The 22,251-nt window shown below is 55.2% G+C and overlaps 3 protein-coding genes across 3 annotated transcripts in view; 2 read left to right on the top strand and 1 right to left on the bottom strand.

The window, feature by feature from the left end:
* The window catches only part of LOC108316117 (keratin, type II cuticular Hb1-like), an 8,624-nt gene extending 8,055 nt beyond the window's left edge, over positions 1-569 (top strand). Inside the window, 1 exon segment of the mRNA XM_017545874.2 lies at positions 321-569. Within this exon segment, the coding sequence (XP_017401363.1) occupies positions 321-496 (176 nt within the window). The 3' untranslated portion in view covers positions 497-569.
* Positions 570-2,191: 1,622 nt separating this feature from the next.
* Positions 2,192-18,358, bottom strand: KRT7 (keratin 7). Its single transcript, XM_017545873.2, has 9 exons — positions 17,421-18,358; positions 15,770-15,981; positions 13,588-13,648; positions 12,332-12,427; positions 9,465-9,629; positions 7,970-8,095; positions 5,446-5,666; positions 2,908-2,942; positions 2,192-2,530 (listed from the first exon to the last, which is right to left on the bottom strand). The coding sequence occupies exons 1-9, from the start codon at positions 17,742-17,744 to the stop codon at positions 2,355-2,357; spliced, it is 1,416 nt and encodes a 471-aa protein (XP_017401362.1). The 5' UTR covers positions 17,745-18,358; the 3' UTR covers positions 2,192-2,354.
* A 3,577-nt stretch (positions 18,359-21,935) lies between these two features.
* LOC108316008 (methyltransferase-like protein 7A) overlaps positions 21,936-22,251 on the top strand; it is a 4,413-nt gene continuing 4,097 nt past the window's right edge. The window contains exon 1 of the mRNA XM_037744663.1: positions 21,936-21,942. Coding sequence (XP_037600591.1) covers positions 21,936-21,942 — 7 coding nt within the window. The remainder of the gene's footprint in view (positions 21,943-22,251) is intronic.

Below are 22,251 nucleotides of genomic sequence, written 5' to 3'. Positions count from 1 at the left end.
ATTGGCCACCATTGCCATAGAGCCCAGGTGTGTAGTCGGCTACACCATCTAGGTTTGTGTATGTGCACTCCATGATGTTCGCACATCATTAAATGATGACAAAATCATTTAATGCTGCATTTCTCAGAACATGTCCCTGTTATGAGGCAAAGCATAACTATGTCTGCCTAAGAGAAGACCTGGGCTAACAGTATATAAAGACTACAGGAACCAGTGCCCATAGGAGGGTGTTGAGGGGAGCGAATGGAAACGAGAGAAGCTCTGAGCAGAAGGGGCCTCCGACCACCAGGAGACTGAGCCCTGTCCTCCCCCTCTGGCAGGTGTCAGCAGCTCCCGCGGCGGGGTGGTGTGCGGGGACCTGTGCGTGTCGGGCTCCCGACCCGTGACGGGCAGCGTCTGCGGCGCCCCCTGCAGCGGGAACGTGGCGCTGAGCACCTGCCTGTGCGCGCCCTGCGGCCAGAGCTGCGGCAGCGGCCGCTCCGTGCGCTTCGCCTGAGCACCCCGCTTTGTACCGGTGCCACCCCGCCAGCAGCAGCCGCAGCAGCCTCAGCCTCCCGAGGCAGGCCGGAGCTCCCAGGGACCCCAGATCAGTGGAAGAAGGGCTTCGAGGCTCAGCCGCCCACCCGGCCCCCACGCCACGCCTTCTGGTCTCGCGTTCCGGCCCGCTGATCCCTTCACTGCTTCCGGGAGCACACGCAGCTCTCCCCACCCCGTGTCTAAACGACTGTGTCCCCGCAGCCCAAGGCAAAGACCCGGGTCCGGAGGCCTGGAGGCCTGTGGCCTCTGAGGGACATATGGGCCTGGAGCCCCTTGGTGTGGACTTGCTGTGCCTTCTAATCCACATGCGGGACAGGCCACCTCTCCCGCCTGACTGCCTGGCTCCCTCCCTCTCCCGTCTTTGTCTCAGCATTTCCAGTAAATCTCCTGGTGACATGCAATGAGCCCTGACAGTCTCTCCTTCCTCCTGCCCGCTTCCTCTTCCCACCCAGGTTTCCCGTCAAGGGTGGACAGAGAGCTGTGCGCAGCAGTGGAGAGAGGGCTGGCCCACCCCCGCACCCTGCCCCACCCACAGATACTGCATCCTGAAGGGGGGCCCCCAGAGCCAGCAGACGGAAGGGCAATTCGGCAAGCCTTACTCCGGAGGTGGGAGGGGCTGGATCTCCTGACGCCTTGGGTGGGAACCTCATCACTGTGGCTGCTGGGACATCCCTGGTCCACTTCTTCCACTCTCCACCCTCAGCCCCCACCTCAGCATTTGAAAGTTCCCTGACCATAGGGTCAAATATACACACTTCCCATCAGAAGCCAATACATCCCAGAGAGCTCCCCCGCCCGCACCACCACCATCACCCCCTGGGGTCCCACACACAGAGACCTCCCCACTGCTCCACAGTGCCCCTCATACATGCTGCTGCCCATCAGGAACACATTTCCCAATGAATAGGCCCTGCCACAGAACACCTGCCACACTCAGAGGCACACAGACCTGTTCATTGAGGACCCTGACATATAGAGTTCCCCATCAAGCACTGACCTAACACACAGATGTACTTCCCCACTCCCATGGATCCAGGTGCAAACCCATCCCTCCGCCAAGGTCCTAGGCGCAGACCTGTTACCAGGGATTTAGACTCTAGGACCCTCCTCCATGCACACACACCTCCTCCCCCAGCCAGCACCCCCACAGAATTCGAGATGCAGAGGACCTCTCCAGGGCCCCACCTAGCTGACCGTGACCCTGGCAGACCCAGCACCAGGAAGGGCTGAGGACGGCTGGCGTGAGAGTTGGCTAGGCCGCCCGAAACTGGGGCCTGGGGCAGCTGAACGTTTGTGGCCTCCTCACAAAAGGAATGTGCCCTGGCAGCTCCAGTCATGGGGGGAGGGAGGCACACAGCCCTCCCACCCCTTTAACAGGGCAGCATTCCAAGGCCCAGTTGCTGGCAGAGGCTGCATTTCCCCGTGGCTCTTCTGGGCTTCCTTAGGAGAATCTTTGGGATCAGCCCCAGCCCTGGAGGCCAAGGCTCACCTTAGGAAAGCGTCCTGCCCCTTAGAGCAGCACCCCATCCCACCACGAGCCTTCTCAGTCTCCTGCACAAAAGGCTTCCTAGTCACCAGGGGGACCCTGCCTTCTCTAGTCCCCTGTCTTTTCCCCTGCCCAGCCTAATGAAGCCAGGATACCAGGCACGGGCCACACAGATCACTCAGACCTCAAAACGAGGCTGCTTTATTGGATGCTATTCTGACATCACTTTCCAGACTGTCTCGAGGTCTTGGGAACAGGCATGGGAGGCAGGAAGGGGAATCTTCCTGGGACTGTGGGCAGTGGCTGGGGGAATGGAGGAGTGGGAGGCAGCTCAGTTGCGGGCGCTCCTGCGACTGGTGGATGTGGTCCGGATGGAATAAGCCTTCAGGGGCCCAGGACCCGCACTGCTGGAGAAGCTCAGGGCATTGCTGCCCATGGTTCCCCCGAAGCTCAGCCCAATGCCACCACCACTGCCACTGCCACTGCCTCCAGTGGAATTCACCACAGCTGGGAGAGAAAAGAGGAGGGCTCTCTTCAGTGCAAGACTCCCTACCAGGGACACCATCCCTTCACTGCACCCCACCCTCCTGCCCCAGCTGCCTCTCTCCCTCACCCCTGTCCCCGCCATGGTCCAACCCAGAAGGAGCCTCTGACAGGGGTAGGGCTGCCCCCCAGGTGCTCCCGGGCCCACCCTGCCCTCTTGCACTGCTTCCTGGGCCATTGAGCCTGCCTGTATGTGCTCCAGGTGACCTGCCAGACCCTGTGGAAAGAAAGGAGGCTCCTGGCCCCTTCGGCAGGGCCCTGGGCCAATCTGCCATTCTCTAGACCCAGCCCGTCTGAACAACACAAAGGCTGCTTCCCATGGGCCACAGCCAAGGACTTACAGATATTCACGGCTCCCACTCCATCTCCGGCCAACCTGGGGGCAGAGGACAGACTGTGAGGGCGGCTCTTTCTAGCGCTGGAGGGAAGCTCTCTCAGCCCCCTCTTCTTTCAGGCCCCAAGCAGGATCATTGCTTTTCCTTCTTGCCCCACACTTCCAGCCTGACTTCAGCCTTGTAAAAGGATCGAGGAGGAGTGTAGGAAGGGAGGGTTCACCTTGGCCCTTCTATCCACTGGCCGCATGACCCCAACAATGTCTCAGAGCCTCCATTTCCCACTTATACCTTGGGCCCAACTACAGGACCAAATTCATGGGCTTGTTTGTGAGGGTTAAATGACATAATTTGCCTAACGCCCTGAGCACCTAGGATCCGGTGAATGGTAGCTGTGTGTATTATTTACGTAGATCGCTGCCTTTTCTCACTATATCATAAAATCCTAAAGGCATCTGTGGCCTATTGATACTTTTATCCCCAGCATGAGGCCTGGAGAAGTCATTGCTTACTACATGGCAAAATAATTAGTGAACCGTTGACTGATTGAATGGGGCTCCAGCCAGGACCGAGGAGGGAGCCGGGAGTGGGGGTGGTTTAAGCAGCCAATGGGGCTGAAACAGGTCCTGCAGTAGAAATTAAAAATCTATTCAAGACAGCTGGGTATGTTTGTTTTGTGACTCACAGCCCCATTGTCACCAAGCCCTTGGCCTTGGGGATCAGTTTGCTCTCTGGGGGGAGGGAGGACCTCACTTTGGTAAAGGGAATGAAGAGAGCCTCGCTGGCCTCTGCGGCCCCAAGCCCAGGAAGCAGGCAGAGGGAAAAGACGTTTGCTGAAAGCTTGCAGGGGGCTTGCTTAAATGGCCCCTGCTGGTGCTGGGAGTTGCTGGCACCTGTGGGTGGGGAGAGGGAGCCAGGTGGCAGCCAGGCAGCAACTCTAAGAATCTCTGGTCCGATGCCTAAAGAGCTCAGATGGAAGAGGCTGGAATGTCCAAAGTCTGTGTGACTTTTCTCATTCTAAGTAAGTGGTTTTTTGGTAACTTTGTATTCTTAAAGTAGGCCTCCCAGTTTGAGTGAGTTTCTGGACCACAACTCTGATAAGTTAAGGGATAAAAGCAAGGTATCCACCTCCATATCCCCCAGGGTTGGGGGGACAGTATCCTCTCAGAATACCCGGATCTAAGCCTGGTTATAGCAGCTCAGACTGAGATTAAGGGGATGTCTCTGCAGGCTGTGTGACCTTGGCCACACTACTGACCGTTTCCGAGCTTCAGTCCCCTTTTCTTCCCATGGAGGAAGCTGGATCAGTTACTAGAGTCCCCCAATGGACTTCTATGAGGACAGAAGGCCCAGGGTATGGGTTCTAGAGAATATGGGGGCCCTGTGTCCATGGGGGAGGAGGAAGCAGAGAGAGGCATCTTGGCTAGAGCTCCCTGGGCCCAGATCAGCTTCTGTGTTCCCAGAGGCCTTTGTGTTCAATTCCTCTTCCCACAAAGACTCGGTGCTAACCCAGGGAGGAGGCGGGTCAACTGCAGAACAGAGCCCCTTCCTCCTCCTCTCTGCCTCCCACTCATACCCTGCTGCCTGTGCCTCCTCTCCTCCCAGCACCCAACCCTCCCCCAGCCCCAGCACCCCTTCACTCCCCAGTCCCTTCCCCGCTGCTCCATCCATCCTCCATCATGTCTCTCCCTGGCCCCGCAGGAATCATGCTCAGAAAAGAAAAGGTTCTTGTTTACACTCAGCATTTTACAAATGCAAGTTACTGGTCTCTGGGGGTTTCCTTGGCAGAGATTTTGTCTCCTCCAGCAGTCAGCAACCTCCCTGAGGGCAGAAACATGACCTACATATTCTCCATCATCATGGCATCTTATAACAAGCCGAGAATGAAGAGGTTGAGTTCTAACCCAGCAACATGCACACAAAGGCCCAGCTGCATAGACAGAGGTGCCATGGAGTTCATGAAAAAGGTCCTATCAGACTCACCCACTCCAGCCTCCTCTCTGACTGCAAGTGAGTCTGCAAATATCTCTGGAGACAAAATTATCCCCACCCCCACCACAGTGGGTTAGGCAAATTATGTCAACACCACATGATGTAGCACTTAGTTCTGTAGTGAGGAGCAGCCTGGCATCCTGGAAGATCCTTGGAGTGGGAATCGGCACACCCTGACTGCACACTGACCCTGTTCCCTCAATTAATGAAACTCAATCACAGCTTTCCCCTCTGGAGACTAAGGATTCAATCGTCTGACCTGACTGCCTGAATGTGTGCTGAGGATCAAATACGATAATCCTAAGAGCCACACACACAAAGGGACTGTTGCCACTTCAACCTGCCCACTGAGCTTCACACTCCACGGTCTTTCCTTCTAAAAGGTCATCTAATTGAAGGTAAAGACAAAAGCATCAGCTCTGGGTTCCCTGCATCCCCACACCCAATGCCCTTCAGAGGAGGGGCATACAGGAAATGCTTGTAAATGGATGAATGTCGAGCCCCAGGCCCCACGGAGCCCCAGAAGGATCCCCTTTCCAGCTTCCTTGTCCTCACCGGCTCTCCTCGCCTTCCAGCAGCTTGCGGTACGTGGCGATCTCGATGTCCAGGGCCAGCTTGACGCTCATCAGCTCCTGGTACTCACGCAGCTGCCGTGCCATGTCCTGCTTGGCCCGCTGCAGGGCGGCCTCCAGCTCCTCCTGCTTGGCACGAGCATCCTTGAGTGCCAGCTCCCCCCGCTCCTCAGCCTCAGCAATGGCGGCCTCCAACTTGGCACGCTGTGGGCAGTAGTGCAGCTGTGAGCTGAGGCTCACCAGTCTGCCTTCCTGCCTACCCAGCCTGCAGTGAGCACCTGAGCAACTTGCTTAAGGTGGCTTCATTGGCACCACCTACTCCCCTAAGCACCAGAGAATCCCAAGGGTTAAACACATAGGTTTGGATATCCAGTGCCTTGGCTCTGGCTCTGCCACTTACCAGCTATGTGACCATGGATGAATCAACCCTGCTAAGCCAAAGTCTCCTCTTTCTAAAAGAACAAAAATCGCAGTGTCTACCTCATCAGGAGGTTTTGAGGATGAAATGAGATAATATACAAGATGTCCTTGGTGCACCGTCCAGCACATAGCAAGTGCTTAATAAATGCTATTGTGATCATTTTTAATGAGTGCTACTATGCTTTTCAAACCCCCAGTCTCCCGGCCCCAGCCCCCAGCAGCAGGAGCTCCAAGACCCTGGGATCTTAACTGAGTCACCAAATCAAATCTCATCCTTGTCAGGCAGCTGACAAGGATGAGAAACCCCCTATAAAATAGGAACCAGTTGAGAACAGGCCCAGAACAGGAGGGCTTGGAGCAGAGAGACCCTCCTAGATGCCCCCAGATGCCATGAGATGCATGGCTCACAGCCCCCGGGTTTGGTCAGGGATGGTCGGGTTCCACACCCATGCCTGCCTGGAGCAGCTGCCACTTCCTGCCTGGCCTTAGAGTGCCCTCTGCTTGGGCTTAGCCCCCACTGCCAGGAGCCTGAATAGTCCTAGGCCTCATCTTGTTTAGCTCAGAGAGCCACCATCTCTGTCCCCTGGGCAAAGACTTCTCCTCTCCCTTCTCACAGGCCTTTCTCTGCCCTCAGATCCTCTTCCCTCCACGGAGACAGCCTGCATCTCTGCCAGAGACAGCATTCCCCAGGAGGCCCTCTGATGCTCTGCCCCTCAGCCACAGCTCAGTGCCCTGCCCTGTCACACTAGTGCTCCCAGAGCCAAGGCCATCCCTGCTGCCTCTAGAGACCCCTTCTAGCTTCCCCTGATGCCCCTCAGTGGTGGTAGACACCAGCTCTAGGCCTGGATCTGCCCTGTTGTGTGAGAGGGGAACTGGATGTGGTGGAGGCTTCAGGGTTTGGGAAACCACCATTTGTTATTCTGTGCTTCCCCTCCCAGCCTGGAAGCTGGCCCACTTCATGGGGTGACTCGTGGCCCTGCATTTGTGCCACAAGGCAGGCTCCACCCTGCTGTAAACAGGCCCGCAGGGCTCCAAAGGGAGGCCGTTTCTGGATAAACCACTCCTACATCCCCCCACCCAGCTCATCTGGAAATCAGCTTTGCGGAGCTTCCACATGTGCCGCCTCCCCCATCTCTCCACTGCAGAAACCTGCACAGGCTGAGCTGCCCTGGCCACCCTCTACTCAGCCAGGGCTGGGGGCCCTTCCCCCATCAACACCTCCAACCCCAGCTTCCAGCAAAGCTCATCCTCTCTGGCAGTCTCTCGTCTGAGACCCGTGCCCCTGCTATGTGCCAGGTGCTAGAAGAGAGCAGCAGTGAACCAGACAGACAAGGTCCCTGCTCTCCCGGCATTTGCTATATTCCAGTGGAGGAAGGGACCATCAATCACTTAATGAATAAGACAGAACATTTCAGAGAGCGGCAGGGGCTTCAAAGAACTTCAGACAGGCTGCTGATAGAGGGGCTGGGTGTTTGAGGATGCCGTCTCTGAGAAGGGGTCTTTTCGGAAACCCCCGGGAGGAGAAAGGAACAGCCATGGACAGAGCTGGGAGAACCACATTCCGGGGGAGGCAACGCCAAGTGCAAAGGCCCTGAAGCATGACCATGCTTGGCAAATGCAAGACGCAGGGAGCAGGTTAGCATGGCCAGAGCATGAGGGGAGTCATGGAAAGTGAGGCTGGGGCAGGAAAGGGCCATGTGAGCCATTATAAGGTCTTCCGCTGGCCTCTGTCCCTGCAATGAACGATGAGCTCCCAGGGACAACGCCCTGCACCCAGAACCAGATGCAAGCAGAGTGCTCAGTACCAATGTGGAGCCAGTGGTGGCTTTCCTCTGGCCAGCCAGCCTGAGTCTCCCTCCACAGGCTCTGTGCACCTCCAGGACCCTTCTCCCATCAGCCCATGCCAGGACCGGGCCAAAAACATTCTGTCCTGGAGATCTCACAAGGGAGTCTGAGACAGCGGCACTGGGAGAGCAGAGCCTTTGGCCTGGAGAGGGGAGTCTCCTGCTCCTCATCCTGAGTTTGGCCTCAGCTGGCCACACCCACATGCCCCAAGGAGCAGGGGAGGCCAGGAGGGCTTGTACCACCTGGTTCTTGATGGCGTCGATCTCAGCCTGCAGCCTCTGGATGGCCCGGTTCATCTCTGCAATCTCGTTCCGGGTATTCCGGAGGTCGTCCCCATGCTTCCCAGCCTGGGCCTGGAGGGTCTCAAACTGGAGAGGCCATACAGAGAGTTATGGCAGGGAGGTGGACAGTGAGTACAGGTAACTCATCCCTCTCCCCACCCAAGGAAGGCTAACCCCAGCTTATATTTTCAGAAGGACCATCTGACTCCCATCAACCTTTGCCCCATGCCAGGAGACCAGACGGTGGGCAGCAGGGTGAGGAAGGGATTCAGTCTCCTCCCAGCCAGGCAGGAGGACAGACGAGGCTCTCCAGGCCTATCCCTACGGATCTTAGGGCTCTTCCACTCCCACCATGCCCTTCTGCTGGAGAATCACCAAGAGTCTAAGATTCTCACCTGTTCAACGCCCAGCATGCCCATCTCACAGGTGAGGAGAGTGAGTCTCAGAGGAGAGAAAGCACCACCAAGGGACCACACAGCCAGTCGGTGGCAGAACAAGGGCCTGAGCCCAGGTGTCCTTGTTGGCACACCTGTGTTCTCACCCATGCACGTGAATGACTCCCTATCTGTGCAGGGGCAGACCTCTCAACCCTTGCCTTGGGACCCCTTCTCCGGGAATGCTGGTTTACCCCAGTATCCCTCTTGCTCCCTCAGTCCCCGAGCCATCAACTGTCCTGCCACCATGATGTACATGTGATGATTAAGCCTCCCAGGTCTAGGGCCCTTGCATTAAGGATCTAGTCCCTGCTCTTCCATCTACTAGCTGTATACAGTTAGGCAAATTACTTAGCCTCTCTGTGCCTCAATTTCCTCATCTTTAAATGGGGCTAGTAGGCCGGGGGTGGTGGCTCACACCTGTAATCCCAGCACTTTGGGAGGCTGAGGCAGATGGATCACCTGAAATCAGGAGTTCCAGGCCAGCCTGGCCAACAGGGTGAAACCCTGTGTCTACTAAAAATACAAAAAAAATTAGTCAGGCGTGGTGGCACGCACCTGTAATCCCAGCTACTCAGGAAGCTGAGGAATGAGGATCGCTTGAACCCAGGAGGCAAAGGTTGCCGTGAGCCGAGATCGCACCAGTGCACTCCATCCTGGGTGACGGAGCGAAGCTCCGTCTCAAAAAAATAAAAATAAAATAAAGTAAATAAATAAAATGGGAGTAATAATGCTGCCTAGCTAATAGGGCTGTTCTGTGGATCACATGAGTCAACAGCGGCAAAGCATTTGAAAATTGCCTAGTACTATGTAAGCATACCACATTTTAGCTATTATAACCACTAATCCATATCTCTTTCCTCTGCCCTGTCCTCCCACCATGGGATTTCCTCCAGGGCAGAGCGCCACTGGTGCCTGCCAGAACAGTGGGACCCAGGCCCTGAAGGCTTGAAATGAGTTGAGTAAGGGAGGCTGCCACCAAGGATCCCGACAGGAAGAAGTATGACCCAGTGGCTTCGTACCTTGGCCTGGTACCAGGCCTCAGCCTCAGCCCGGCTGCATTTGGCCATCTCCTCATACTGAGCCTTGACCTCAGCGATGATGCCGTCCAGGTCCAGGGAGCGACTGTTGTCCATGGACAGCACCACAGACGTGTCCGAGATCTGGGACTGCAGCTCTGTCAACTCCTGCAGGGACCAGACAGAACATCAGGCTCAGGGCAGGATCCATCCCCACCCATGCCCACCTGGGATTCCCCACTCACAGAGGAAAGAGAAAAGAGAACAGCCTGGAGTGGGCTGAGTCACCAGGCAACGAGGGCCAGACCCAGCACATTAAGTTATTTCATTCTGCCCACCCTTGGCTTCCTGAGAGCCCCCTAGCAGTGTCTCAAGTGAGAATCAGGCAGGATTAATGGGGATAAGGAAAGGGACAGTGCAGTGCGCTGTGCCGGCTTCGCACTGTGAGGTGCTGTGGGCACACGAGCTGTATTGTGAGGGAGGCCGTGGAAATGGATGAAATTATCGTATCCACCCTGCTGCAGAATACTCTGCAGTCTGTACACTGATAGTACGGCTCCAAGTACCTGTGGGGAATGTGTCCATGATGTTCTGTTGCATTAAAAAAGCATGATGCTATTTTTATTGAAAATATATATTTCCATATCTCTATGTACATGTAAGCACAGAAAAGTCGGGAAATGTAGACACAAAGATGGTAACATTGGGTATAAGTAATCCATTTTCTCTTTTTTTTTTTTTTTTTTGAGACAGAGTTTGCTCTGTCACCCAGGCTGGGGTGCAGTGGCACAATCTCTGCTCACTGCAACCTCTGCCTTCTGGGTTCAAGCGATTCTCCTGCCTCAGCCTCCCAAGTAGCTAGGATTACAGGTGCCCACTGCCACACTCAGCTATTTTTTGTATTTTTAATAGACACAGGGTTTCACCACGTTGGCGAGGCTGGTCTCGAATTCCTGACCTCAAGTGATCCAACTGCCTCTGCCCACCAGAGTGCTAGGATTACAGGCGTGAGCCACTGCACGCAGCCGAGTAATTCATTTTCAATTTATGATTTACTTAATTTTTCAGATTTTTTCAATAAGTATGTATTACTTTCACCATGAAAACAACTTTACATATACACACGCACACATATGTGTGTGTTTGTGTGTGCGTGTGTACATGTGTGTTTACATGTAAATAAACTATGTGGTAGACACAGGAAGACCTGCGCGCTGAGATTAGAAGCGCCTGAAGCAAGCCTCAAAGAAACTTCCCCTGAAAGTGGGGCACAGTGGCTCATGCTTGTAATCCCAGCGCTTTGGGAGGCCAAGGCAGGAGGCTCACCTGAGGTCAGGGGTTCAAGACCAGCCTGGCCAACGTGGTGAAACCCCATCTCTACTTAAAAATACAAAAATTAGCTGGGCGTGGTGGCAGGCACCTATAATCCCAGCTACTTGGGAGGCTGAGGCAGGGAGAATTGCTTGAACCCGGGAGGCAGAGGTTGCAATGAGCCAAGATTGCACCACTGTACTCCAACTTGGGTGACAGAGCAAGATTCTGTCTCAAAAAAAAAAAAAAGAAAGAAAAGAAACTTCCCCTGAAATTCACAAATGTGTGGACATTTGCTCTGAGGGGCTAGTGGAGACTGGACGTGCAGAAAAAGACTAGACTGAAGAACTGGTCTGTAAACTCACATGCTAATTATGCCCAGCCTAGCCTCTGCCAGGTGACTGGCCACCCTACCTTCTGCCTAAGGCCTGATTCACACTGATGAGAGTGGAGAGGTTTTTAAATCCCCTTGAAGAAAATGAGCTGGAAACCCCAGAGGACAAGGGTGAGAGGGAAAGAATGAGAAGGGAAGGGAGGACAGAAGAGTGGTGAGTTGATGGGCAGCTACCCACCCAGCCCCTTCGGGAGTAAACGCTCAGGCATTCCAGTCTCTCCTGACTTGGGCTCTCCTGCTGGCCCCACCTAGCCCACCTTTGAACCCTGTCACAGCTTGGGGTCCCCTGACCCCCTTCTGGCTCCCTCAGTCCCAACAATCCCCCTTCCTTAGAAATGCTTCAACCATCTCATGTCTCTCCAAGGTCAATCCTGATTGACTCACCCCCCAGCTCTTCCTGAACCCCTAGCCCAACTTGAATTCCTGAGTCCAGAAAGGATAAAGAGCAGGATAAGTGCTTCCAACCCCTGATGAAGGAAATAATGTATATAGTGGTCCATTTCCAAGACAAAGTGCCTCAAGTCAGCTTATGTCAGCAAACTACAGAAGAAACAGGCTGTAATAGGCCCCTGCTTGGTTAGCCAATGCCTGCTTGTTGGCCCCCCCAGCCTTTCTTGCCCTCACCTGAACCAAAGAAGTTTAGTCTAAGATGAAGGTTTACTAGCCTGCAAGATAGCTCACTTTGTCTGCTCTTATCAGCCTAACCAGCTACTTAGGTCGTAAGTCAAATAGTTAAATAGCCCTTGAGCTGACTAGGATTGCAATGCATTGTGGGCTGCAACAAAAAGCAGCAAGCCAACCCCAAAGAAAACACCTAAAGCCCCTATCCAACAACCAATAGGCTACATCCAGGAAGATCGTGACCCCATAGAACTCAGGCTGTGAGGAACTGGGGAGGGACCTGCGCACTAGGGGATAAATTGCTTGCTGTGTCTGTGCTGGGTGTGCCTGCCCATCAGACACCTGATCGTGCAAGACCATAATTAAAAGCCTCACTTTCGCTATTCTCCAGGTCTCTGAGTCCATGCTTTGGGTTTGGATGGGTGAGTTTGTTTCTCACACTGACAACACATGTGGACTAGCCCAGAGGCAGGGGGCTGGACCAGATGGCTCCCTGGTTAGAATGGGTAGGATGAGGCATGTCACCCAGCCCCATGGTCCTCACCATCTCATGGAGGGTCCTGAGGAAGTTGATCTCATCATTCAGGGCGACCACCTTGGCCTCCAGCTCCACCTTGCTCATGTAGGCAGCATCCACATCCTGGGGGTTGGGGCAAGATGGGGCAGAAGGAGACCATGTCCTCAGTACAGGGAACATTTAGGAGGGGTGGGAGCAGGCCTGCCCTGTCCAACCCACAAGCCAAATACTCCTGCCCTACCCAGAAACAGTTTCTCCAGCTGCCTGACATGGTCACAGCAGGACGCTTGCCCTCCTGACCCTCCAGACTGCATGGTGGGCATCAGCACTGGTATCCCAGAGGAGCCGAAGCCCCAACCTAGCACTTGACCAGTTCCTAAAGACCTAGATGGTTTCAACACACCCCTAGCTCCACCTACTAACCATGTGACCTGGAACACATCAACTTCAACTCTGGGAGTTTCAACTTCTCATCAGTTAGTAGCAGAACACAAAGTCATTCGGATTTCCAGCCCTCCTCCCAGAGATGGAAAATCTCCAGCCTAGGTGTTTAATTTGCAGCATGGTAACTAAGATACAGGTGGGCCTCAGAAAACACCCCAGGTGAAGATGGTGTCTGGGCCTCTTCCAGCTGCACTTTCCTGAGGTTAAACTCCTATGGACAGGGCTCACTTTTACTCATCTCTGAATCTCCAAGGGCCCAGCTCCCAAGGGCAAGTTGCAATTCTTCTGGGTTGGACTTGGAATACCAAGTGCTCCGTGTTTTGAAGAGAATCTTAAAAGGCATGTATGTAGACAAGACCCCTAAGATGCTTCTGAGGCCTTCCAACCTTGCACATCTCCAGGAACAGAGAGTTCATGCTGCCTCGAGGCAGCTCATTGCATTCATTCAGCAAATATTTCAGGCCAGCCATCACTTTTGCGATGAAAATGTTCTAGCTTGAATAGAGCATGTCCCTATTCAGTGTTGAAATCTCCCTCTATGACCTCCATCCTTTGCTCTTAGTTCTAACCCCTAGAGGCCTAAAAATGAGTCTAATCACTCACCACACACACACACACACACACACACACGCGCGCGCGCACATGCACCCATGGGACAGGCTATGCAGTAAGGGCCTGGTTTCCAGGCTTCTCCCTCCCCAAGCCTATTGCTTTCCTCTTGGACAGCCCAGGCAGGCCTTGGGCCTGGGTCCCCATTGGCTGCTCAGATGAGAAGACTTTTTAGTCCTTTGTCCCATATGTTTTTAGACAGCTCTCCTCCAGCCTGTCTTCCCGCTCACCTTCTTCAGCACCACAAACTCATTCTCAGCAGCCGTGCGGCGGTTAATTTCATCTTCATACCTGCAGTAGAGGAGGGCCTGGTGTTGGTGCAGCTTTGCCTCCACCCCCTTATGTGCAGCTGTGAAATCTGCCCTGCCCTCCTTCCCCTACTCTTTAAAGACACACCTGAAAAAACGAGTCAGCTACAAAACTAAATTTCCCTGACTTCCACGTGATCATTCCTAGGGCTTTGAGTTTTGGCACGGGGGTTGTTGGCAGGGCACATAGGGAACATGGGAATCACAGCACAAAGGCTGAGTGTCCGGGGAGAATGAAAGCAAATCATAATAGCTATATGCCTGGCCTGTATGCTACGGGGCATACACTATTGTGTGCTTCCTGTGCATGAACTCCTTTCATCCTCACATCAAACCTATAATGATGGTACTGTGGTTAGCAGAGAGGGGAACAGAGGCACAGAGAGGCAGAGTCATCTGCCCAGGTCACTGAGCTGCTAAATGGCACAGCCCAGACTTGAACCCTGGCAGCTGACTCCAGCATGCCCTTACAACTACCTAATCTCACCCCTCAGGGGCAAAGTAGGGGTCTTAAGGGGAAGAACCTTGTAGTATCAGAATGAAGGATACACAAAGTCCTGAAAGAGCCAGGTCCCCACTAGATGATCCAGCCCCCATCCCTCCTCCCACAGCTCCCATCAGTCTTCCCCCCAAGGAGCCACTCCTGGCCCTCAGGAGGACCTGGGCAAAGAAGGCACAGAGGAAGAGACCACACTGGCCTAATCTAATGTTTATGTAGAGACTCAGAAAAGGTTGTTGGAAACAAGAGCTCCAAGAGCTGCTGGGAGCAATGGGGGCAACCTGGGGTGGAGAACGGGACATCCAGGTAGGCCAGGCTTCTCCAGAAGCCCAGACTCAGGGTGGGAGGTGCCCACACCCAAAAAGTTACACTCCTTCAAGTCCTATAGAAGCTGTAGCAATATCTGCAAGGCTGCCTGTCCACCCCTGCCTCGGCAGTGCACGGCCAGGTCCAGAGGGTGTACAGATCGGAACTCCTGAGCAGCTGCACACAGGCACCCTCCCTGTACCCCTTCCCCAGACCCCCGTCCAGCTCCTCTTTCAGTCCCAGCCTGGATCTCAGCCTGGCTCCACAGGAAGGTGCTCTGAGGGTTTGCGGTGGGGGTAGTACGAAGGGGTGGCAGGTGTGCACACGCATGTACACAGTGTGAGCCTGGACAACAGGGCTGAATGGCGGCCCCAGGCATTCGCTGCTCTGCACATGTCTGGTTCCACCTGCTGTGGGACTAATCCTGTTGACTTTTGCCCTAGGGAAGTGGGGGTGTGGGAGGGGGCACTCCACAGAGACCTTGTTTGCTCTTCTCCAGTCAGAGCCAATGTACCTGCTCCTGCTTAGTCACACAGCCACAGGCAGCGGACAGAACTCACTGCCCCTGTGCCCCCCAGGTGTGTCTGGGTGGGGCGCCCAAGCTTCAGGCTTTTGTTTCTATTCAATGAGAAAAGAGCGCAGGGAGCAGGGAGCACCTCAAAGGCCTGTCCTCAAAAGCCCCAGTCCCGGCCTTCCTGGGCCTCCTTCTGGCTCCTGCCATGACCAGACCCACCCTCAGCCTCTGTGGCCCTCGGATGGCTCACGATGACAATTTTCTCTCCCCACTTATTTCCTCCCCAAGCTGGGTCCATGTCCCCTCGTAGGAGTCAGGGGCCTAAAATTCAATTCCCAGCTCTCCCAGTGACCTTTGCTGTGTGAGCTCAACCAAGTCCCTAAACTTCTCTGGTCTCTAATTCCTCACCTGAACAAAAGAAGGTTGTTTTAGGGCAATCTGTGAAGGTCATACAAGTTCTGAAACACCCCGATCAGAAGACACCTTCTGCCCTACTCCCTCTCGGGGCCTTGGTCAGGCACGCAAAGGAGATAGTGCAGGGCTGGGCTGAGACATGTCACTGGGACTGAGTCAGGGGAAAAGACCAGAATGACTTGGAAACAGCCCCCAGGGACAAAGAGGAGAGAGGAGAGGCAGGAATTGTGTGGGTCAAACTGGCCCCTTAGGGAGTTATTGGACTGAGCAGCTGCATGCTGACTCCTGAAGCAGGGGGACTTGCAGGTCAGCTGATGAGGGCCACATTGGCCCGGGGCAGGGGTCCTCGCATGGGGCACTGGGGGCATTACTTATTCTTGAAGTCCTCCACCACATCCTGCAAGCTCCGAAGCTCCACCTCCAGGCGGCCCCCATCCACCTGCAGCGCCTCAAGCTGCCCCCTAAGGCCAGCAATCTGGGCCTCAAAGATGTCTGGGAGGCGGCTGCTCTTGGCTGACTTCTGCTCCTGCAGCAGCGCCCACTTCGTCTCCAGCAGCTTGTTCTGCTGCTCCAGAAAACGCACCTAGAAAAGGCAAGGAGGAGGAAACTCAAGAGGAGCCAGAGCATGCCACCCACAGTGGGACTGAGGAGCATCGCCGCTAGCCACTTAACAGAGCCACATTCCCTCTGGCTATTCCCCTGCCTGGGGCCCCCAGCCCCCTCCCCTTGGATTCCAAATCAGGTGTCCTACAGAGTGATCCAGAAGCAGGTCTGCCTGGTTCACTGATGTGCCCTAGGGCCTCCCCTCCACTTCACTCCCCATCGAATTACAGGTGGTCTTCTCCACCTCCCTCTCTGAAGGGCCACCTCTTCCTGCCTATGGATCATGAGGATGACCAGGCCTGGCCTCCCGTCGGTCTGGGACCTCTTCTCTTCCTTCCTCAGTATCCTTTCTCTCCTTCCCCTTTCTCCAGCAAGTCCTCAGGACAGGTCAATCTATGGTAAAATGAGCCCAGCCCCAGAGCCAAAAAAGGGCCTTAAGGAGTAGCCAATTTGACTGGGGGTGAGAAGCTAGAGAAGCCTCTGCAAAACCAGCAGCTCAAGGCCCCAGGCCCTGGGGACCACAGAGAGTAAGACGGTTTGGAGAGGTCCCCACAGAATCTAAAAGACCCATCTGGGTGAATGGTGAAGGAAAGGAGGACATGACCGGGGAGGTTTGGGAGTAAACTTGGTCTAAGCCTGAGGAAGGGGGCCCTGACCAGAAGGGCCTAACAGGGTCAGCCCTGAGTTCCTGGCTTTGCCTGAACTCCTCCCAAATCCACCAGTCAAGTCTGCCCCTTGCCCTCCCCGCCCTCAGGCCCTATGTGTGGCAGAGGCCAACAGCCAGGAAAAATATTTCCAAAATGGCCCCTTTTGGAGGCCCCTCTCTGCCACCGCTGCCCCCCACTGGGCTGTCTTCAAGGGAGGTATAGCCTCTCCTCCTGCCACCTAAGGGAGGCTGGAGGACCAGGCAGGTGGGGGCAAGTCAGGAGCTTGCCCCATCCCAGCCCTCACCTCCAGCATCTGCACCCTCATCAGCATCTGAGGGAGCCTGTGTCTCCCCGCTGGGAAAGGTGTGCCTCCCGACCCCTTCCCTGACTCCACATGGTCCCATCTCAGGGAAAGGGTCCCAGAGACAGAAACTCCTGGCCTTGGCCTCTGGAACTCCCAGCCTGATCCTGGGGGCAAAACTGGTCCAGGGGACCCACAGTCAGCCAGCGATGGCAGTCCTGCAGCACCCAGGCCCGAACTCCTGGAGAAAAGGGAGGGGCAGCTGGGCAGCTTGCTGGAAGGGAGGGAAAGCTGGGAGACCCAGGGGATGAAATAGCCACGGGGTTGACGCGGAGGAGGAAGGCCGCCCAGATCGAGTCCCCAACATTGGCAGAAAGAGAGAAGGGCGGCAGAGCGCAGGTAGGAATAGTTAGGGCGGCTGGTGTGACCCGGGGCGCGGCTGGAGGCGAGGCGAGGTCCAGTCCCGCTCACCTTGTCGATGAAGGAGGCGAACTTGTTGTTGAGGGTCTTGATCTGCTCACGCTCCTCCTGGCGCACCCGCTGGAGGGAGGGGTCGGTGTCCAGCCGCAGCGGGGCCAGCAGGCTCTGGTTGATGGTGACCTCGCGGATACCGGCGCCCACCGGGCTCCCAGAGGCGGAGCGCACGGCCACGCGCGGCCGCGAGGCGCCCAGGCCGTAGAGGCTTCTGCTGCCGACGCCGCCCGGGCGCGCGGGGCTCAGGCGCACCTGGGAGCCGCGGCCGGAGAAGCCGGCGGAGCGCGAGCTGAACAGCTGGGAGCTGAAGTGGATGGACATGGTGGCTGGGCCGGGCTGGACCTAGCGGCGGGCGAGGAGGAGCGTGCACTGGCTGACCTCGGGGGACACTTGGCGCCTTTTATCGCAGGCGCGGGCGGCTGGGCTTCCACAGGTAGGGGCGGGGCTGGCCGCGGGCCACAGTTCTCTGCTGCCAGGCCCCTCCTGGGGCCGCCCTCCGCTCTCTGCCCGCCCGCCCCGCCGAAGCCCAGGCTTTCAGTCCCAGCAGGAATGGTCCGGAGGAGGCAAGAGCGTCATCCGTAGGTGGCCGCAGAGAACAGGGGGGACCGCAGTTGCAGCTGATCAGAAACAGGGGCCCCGCAGTTCCAGCGGCTCAGTGAGGGAAGGCTTCCCGGAGGAGGAGGCTTGGAGAGGAGGTGAAGAACATAGAGATTCCTGAGCCCCGAGCAGAGAGACCCAGTGGCAAGAGACTGGGGGAAGGGGTGGCCAGAAAAGTTCCAACCCAGGAGTCAACGCCCAGGCGCCCCCACCCTCCAGGCTGCTGAAGCCAGAAAGGCATTCCCTGCTGCTCTCCTTCACTCATTTGTTCAGGAGTCAGACCCCACCTGGCCCAGCTAGTTTCCCTGGTTGCGTTCCCTCTTACTTCATTTCCCATGGAAACTAGGCTGAGGGGGACACGATGGCACTTCTGGCTCCTCCCCTCCCCACTCCAGTAGGCGTCGGAAGCCCAAGGGCCTTGGGAATGATTACCCTGGACATGCACCTCCCCCACTCTGCACCATATTCCTGTCCATTTATTTTCTGTGTCCCTGTAGAGGAAGGGGACACTTGTGTGTATTTGTGACACTTTGTGGATATGTATGCACGTCTGTGTGTACACACCTGCGGGCCTCTGCGCTCTGCTTTGCTCACACCTCCAGGCATATGCACCCGTGTGTCTGAGCATGCTTACGGACAGGGGTCTGTGCGGGCATCCTGGGCGAGGGGGCAGCTGTGGCTACACAATGACACACATTTCCATGCCTGCCTGAGTGCCTGTGCTTCTGTCTGCACTTAACACCCCTCCCTCTCCCTCCACCATTTTTCTGTTTAAAAGCCCTCAGCTGTCATCAACTTCCTCCCGTGAAGCCACCAACAAACATTTCCCAGCAGTTTCAAACCCAGTCAAGGCGAGTGAGCCTTGTGCAGGAGCAGGGAATACCCTACAAAGCCTGAGTGCTGGCCTCACTTCCCAGTAGGCCCAGCCATGCTTGTCACACCCTCTCTTCTCAGGCCTGGCTTTCTCCGCCTTTAGCCCACCTCTAGCCCCTCCCAATGAGCTGGCCAGGTTTGTCACCTCAGACCAAGCCCTTGGGGGAGCCGAGGGTGGGGACGGAATGTCCTTCCTGGTTGGCCATTTCAGTTAAAGCACAAGGACTTCCAGCAAGGCTAAAGAATGTCACCCCTTCTCAGTGATCTTAGTGGAGACTCACCAGCCCCCTCCCTGCCTCCTCCCTACCCTAGCCACGGGCGGGCGTTGGGTCAGCTTAGGCCAGAGGCAGAGGGGTGCTCAAGGAGACCTGCTGTGGCATTGGCTGCAGAGTATGCATGTACGTGTAAGAGAGAGAGAGAGTCAACCTGGAATTGCGCCTGGTTGTAGCTTGAAGAGCCCACGGATTACCTGGCCCTGTGATATTTGCATTCATAGGAATCTCACTGCCCTCCTTCTCCAATGCCCAAGCAGGTAGAAGAGACCAATTGTTTCATTTACACACACACACACACACACACACACACACACTCCAACTTCCTTACCCCTCAGGGCTCACCTTCAACTCTTTTTTTCACCACTGCCTCTCACACCACTGCCTGCCTTCCCATACCTCCCCGACAAGTTCTGCCTCTGGCCCTCTCATCCCTCCTCCCCTCCATCCCCCTGCAGGATCTGCACTCTGGAGGCTGTGCCCACCCAGACCAGGAGTTCCTGCATCCACTTCTCCCCTAAAGCCTGGCTGGGAAATCTTTGTCAGGACACTGCTGCTGCCTTGGGGCCCTGGACACGTCACTGCCCCTCCCTGGGCCATGGATTTTTTCACCTAAGATGAAATCCCCAGATTCCATACCTGCAGAGGGCTGGGGAGGACAATGGGAAGGAGAAAAGGTCTCTGGGCTTTTTCAGGCCCACATCTGGGTTTGGGGGTGGCACTTTGAGCAGTATTTCCCCATTCCAGGGTCTGCCTGGCATTCACCCCTTGGCCTCTCCTCCCCTCCCTGAAGCATTCCAGGCCGTTCCAGCCCCGGCCAGTCTCCTCCTGCCTCTCTATTCACAGGCCGGCACTAGGAGCCCACTCAGTGCCAGGCAGCGCACACAAACATCCTCTGGAGGGCTTCCCAAGGCACTGCCAACTCGAGAGGCTGCAGACAGGATTCCTGCCCACAGGAATTCACATTGCAGCCATCCATCCAGCCTCTGTCTCCATTGGCCTCACCAAGACCACCTTAGGAAATCCTGGGCAGAATTGTGAGGCAAGTTAATCCCACAGTCTTTCCCCATTGGTCATCTGCCTGCTCCAAACGTAGGCTCCCATCTCCATAGCCCTGTGTTACACACACAGCCAAGCACACCTCCACTTTCTTCCCACCACCCTCCTAGCTGTCCCACCTCACCCTCTAGAACCGAGCTGTGAACTCCTGGCAGCCCCCGGTCCTCTTGCTTTGCCTGGCTCTGCTAAACCTGCCCTAGACTCCCCGATCCCCACAGCCCCTGTGACTCCTTTCCCAGAGAGGAGGCATTCTGTTTGCCTCCTTGCTGTACTTTGAGAACTATTACTCATTGTCTATCCCCTAAAAACATGTGCTCTGACTCATACAGAAAAAAATATTAATTTTTTTCATTATCTTGGAATGTGAATTGGAATGTGGCATATTTGTGAAAAACAATTGAGACCGTCCTAAATGCCTGTCCATAGGGAAGTGAAATGAATTGGTCAATTCATTTAATCCTGTGAATTGATCATTCATTGGAATACTATTGGTTGAAAAAAAATCCGTCATGTACTGATTGAGTTTTTAGCCTTTATAGATTGATTGCACAGATCACTGTGGTTCTAAAACTCCAGTGGGCTCCTGCCATCCAGTTCCACCAGGCCTGCCTGAGGCTGATCTCTGCTGGCCCCATGCCACCACCTGATCTGACTCCCTTCATGCTCACTGGGGACTCTGGCACCTGGATCCTGCTTCCTCTTCACTGAGCTGCCTCACTCCCAGTGCAAATGGCCCACCCAGCATCTTATCCGTTGAGTTCCTTGAGCTCCTCAGTTCTTACACTCGCATCCTTTTTCTCTTGCCTATACCTGAGGTCACACTCTAGATCCTAAACTGCAGGGCCATTGATAACAACTCTCACTGTCATGGGTGGATTCCTCAGCTACACCGGCACCCCCAGTCCTGAACTTGGCTGTTCCATTTTCTCCCCGCCCCCCTCCCTCCTTTCACCTTTCTTTCCAGCTTGGGTTCCCTAACCGTTACCCTCACACTCTCACCCCTGACTCTTCAGTCCCCCCCTGGATAAACCTCTGGATAAGCCCTATTCTGCCTAAACCTCAGACTCCTCTCCCCGAGCTCTAGCCTGCAGAGCATTAGTAAAGAAACCACATCTTCAAGGTCTGGTGTGACCCTCAATGCGGTCTCCAGCTCAGCGGCATCCGTTTTGCCACTAGGCACTTCTGTCTGCCTTTGGTCAGCAGTGTCTCCTGGGACTCCTGGTTGCTATTGCAAAGCTTCTCGACTCCCTTCCTATCCCCTACCCTTCACCCTCACCTCTCATCCTCAACAAAGAATCATAGCATCCTTCTTCACTGCAAAAATCAAGACCACCTGGTAAAAACTCCTTTACCTTCCTTTCCCCACCCTGCTACACTTCCTCCCGCCCTCCAGCCTCTAGGGACAGACTCTCCCTCCACCTATGCCCCAGACACTGTTCTCTCTCACCTCCCGTCATACTGCATCCCATCAGTTGTTCCCCTTCCAGATACTTCCACCGCTTCTTTTTCCCCTCCTCTTCCTCTCCCTCTGGCTACTTGCCCCTTTCCCTTCATAGCTAAGTTTCTTGGCAGAGATGGCTGCATGAATTTTATTGGAGCTGTCGGGGAAGAAGTCAAATGTCAGGAGCTGAGGTTTCAATGGGGAGAGGAAGGAGAAACAGTGAGTGCCAATTACCAAAGCTAAGCAAGTTCCGTAGGAAGAAAAGCTGGGATGGAAGGTAAGCTGGATGAAAAGCAAGCTAAAGGAAAAGATCGATTTTAGAATGGGGGAGACCTGAGCATGTAAGTTGGCAGAGGAGGAGACAGAGACATGTTTAAGATCTCTTAAACATGAGGAGAGTGAAGCTAAGTAATAGAGCAAGATCCAGCGAGGTGGGTTCAAGAGTCTGGGTGAGGAGAGATAGCGTAGGGAGAAATGCCAGATGTAGGTGATGGGGAGGAAGGCAGCAAATCACACTGCCATGTGTGTACCTATGCAACAATCTTGCATGTTCTTCACATGTACCCCAAAACCTAAAATGCAATTA

Source organism: Cebus imitator, unplaced genomic scaffold (assembly GCF_001604975.1).
Source record: "Cebus imitator isolate Cc_AM_T3 unplaced genomic scaffold, Cebus_imitator-1.0 Scaffold181, whole genome shotgun sequence".
NCBI classification, from domain to species: domain Eukaryota; kingdom Metazoa; phylum Chordata; class Mammalia; order Primates; family Cebidae; genus Cebus; species Cebus imitator.
This window is presented reverse-complemented; position numbering and strand designations above follow the sequence as displayed.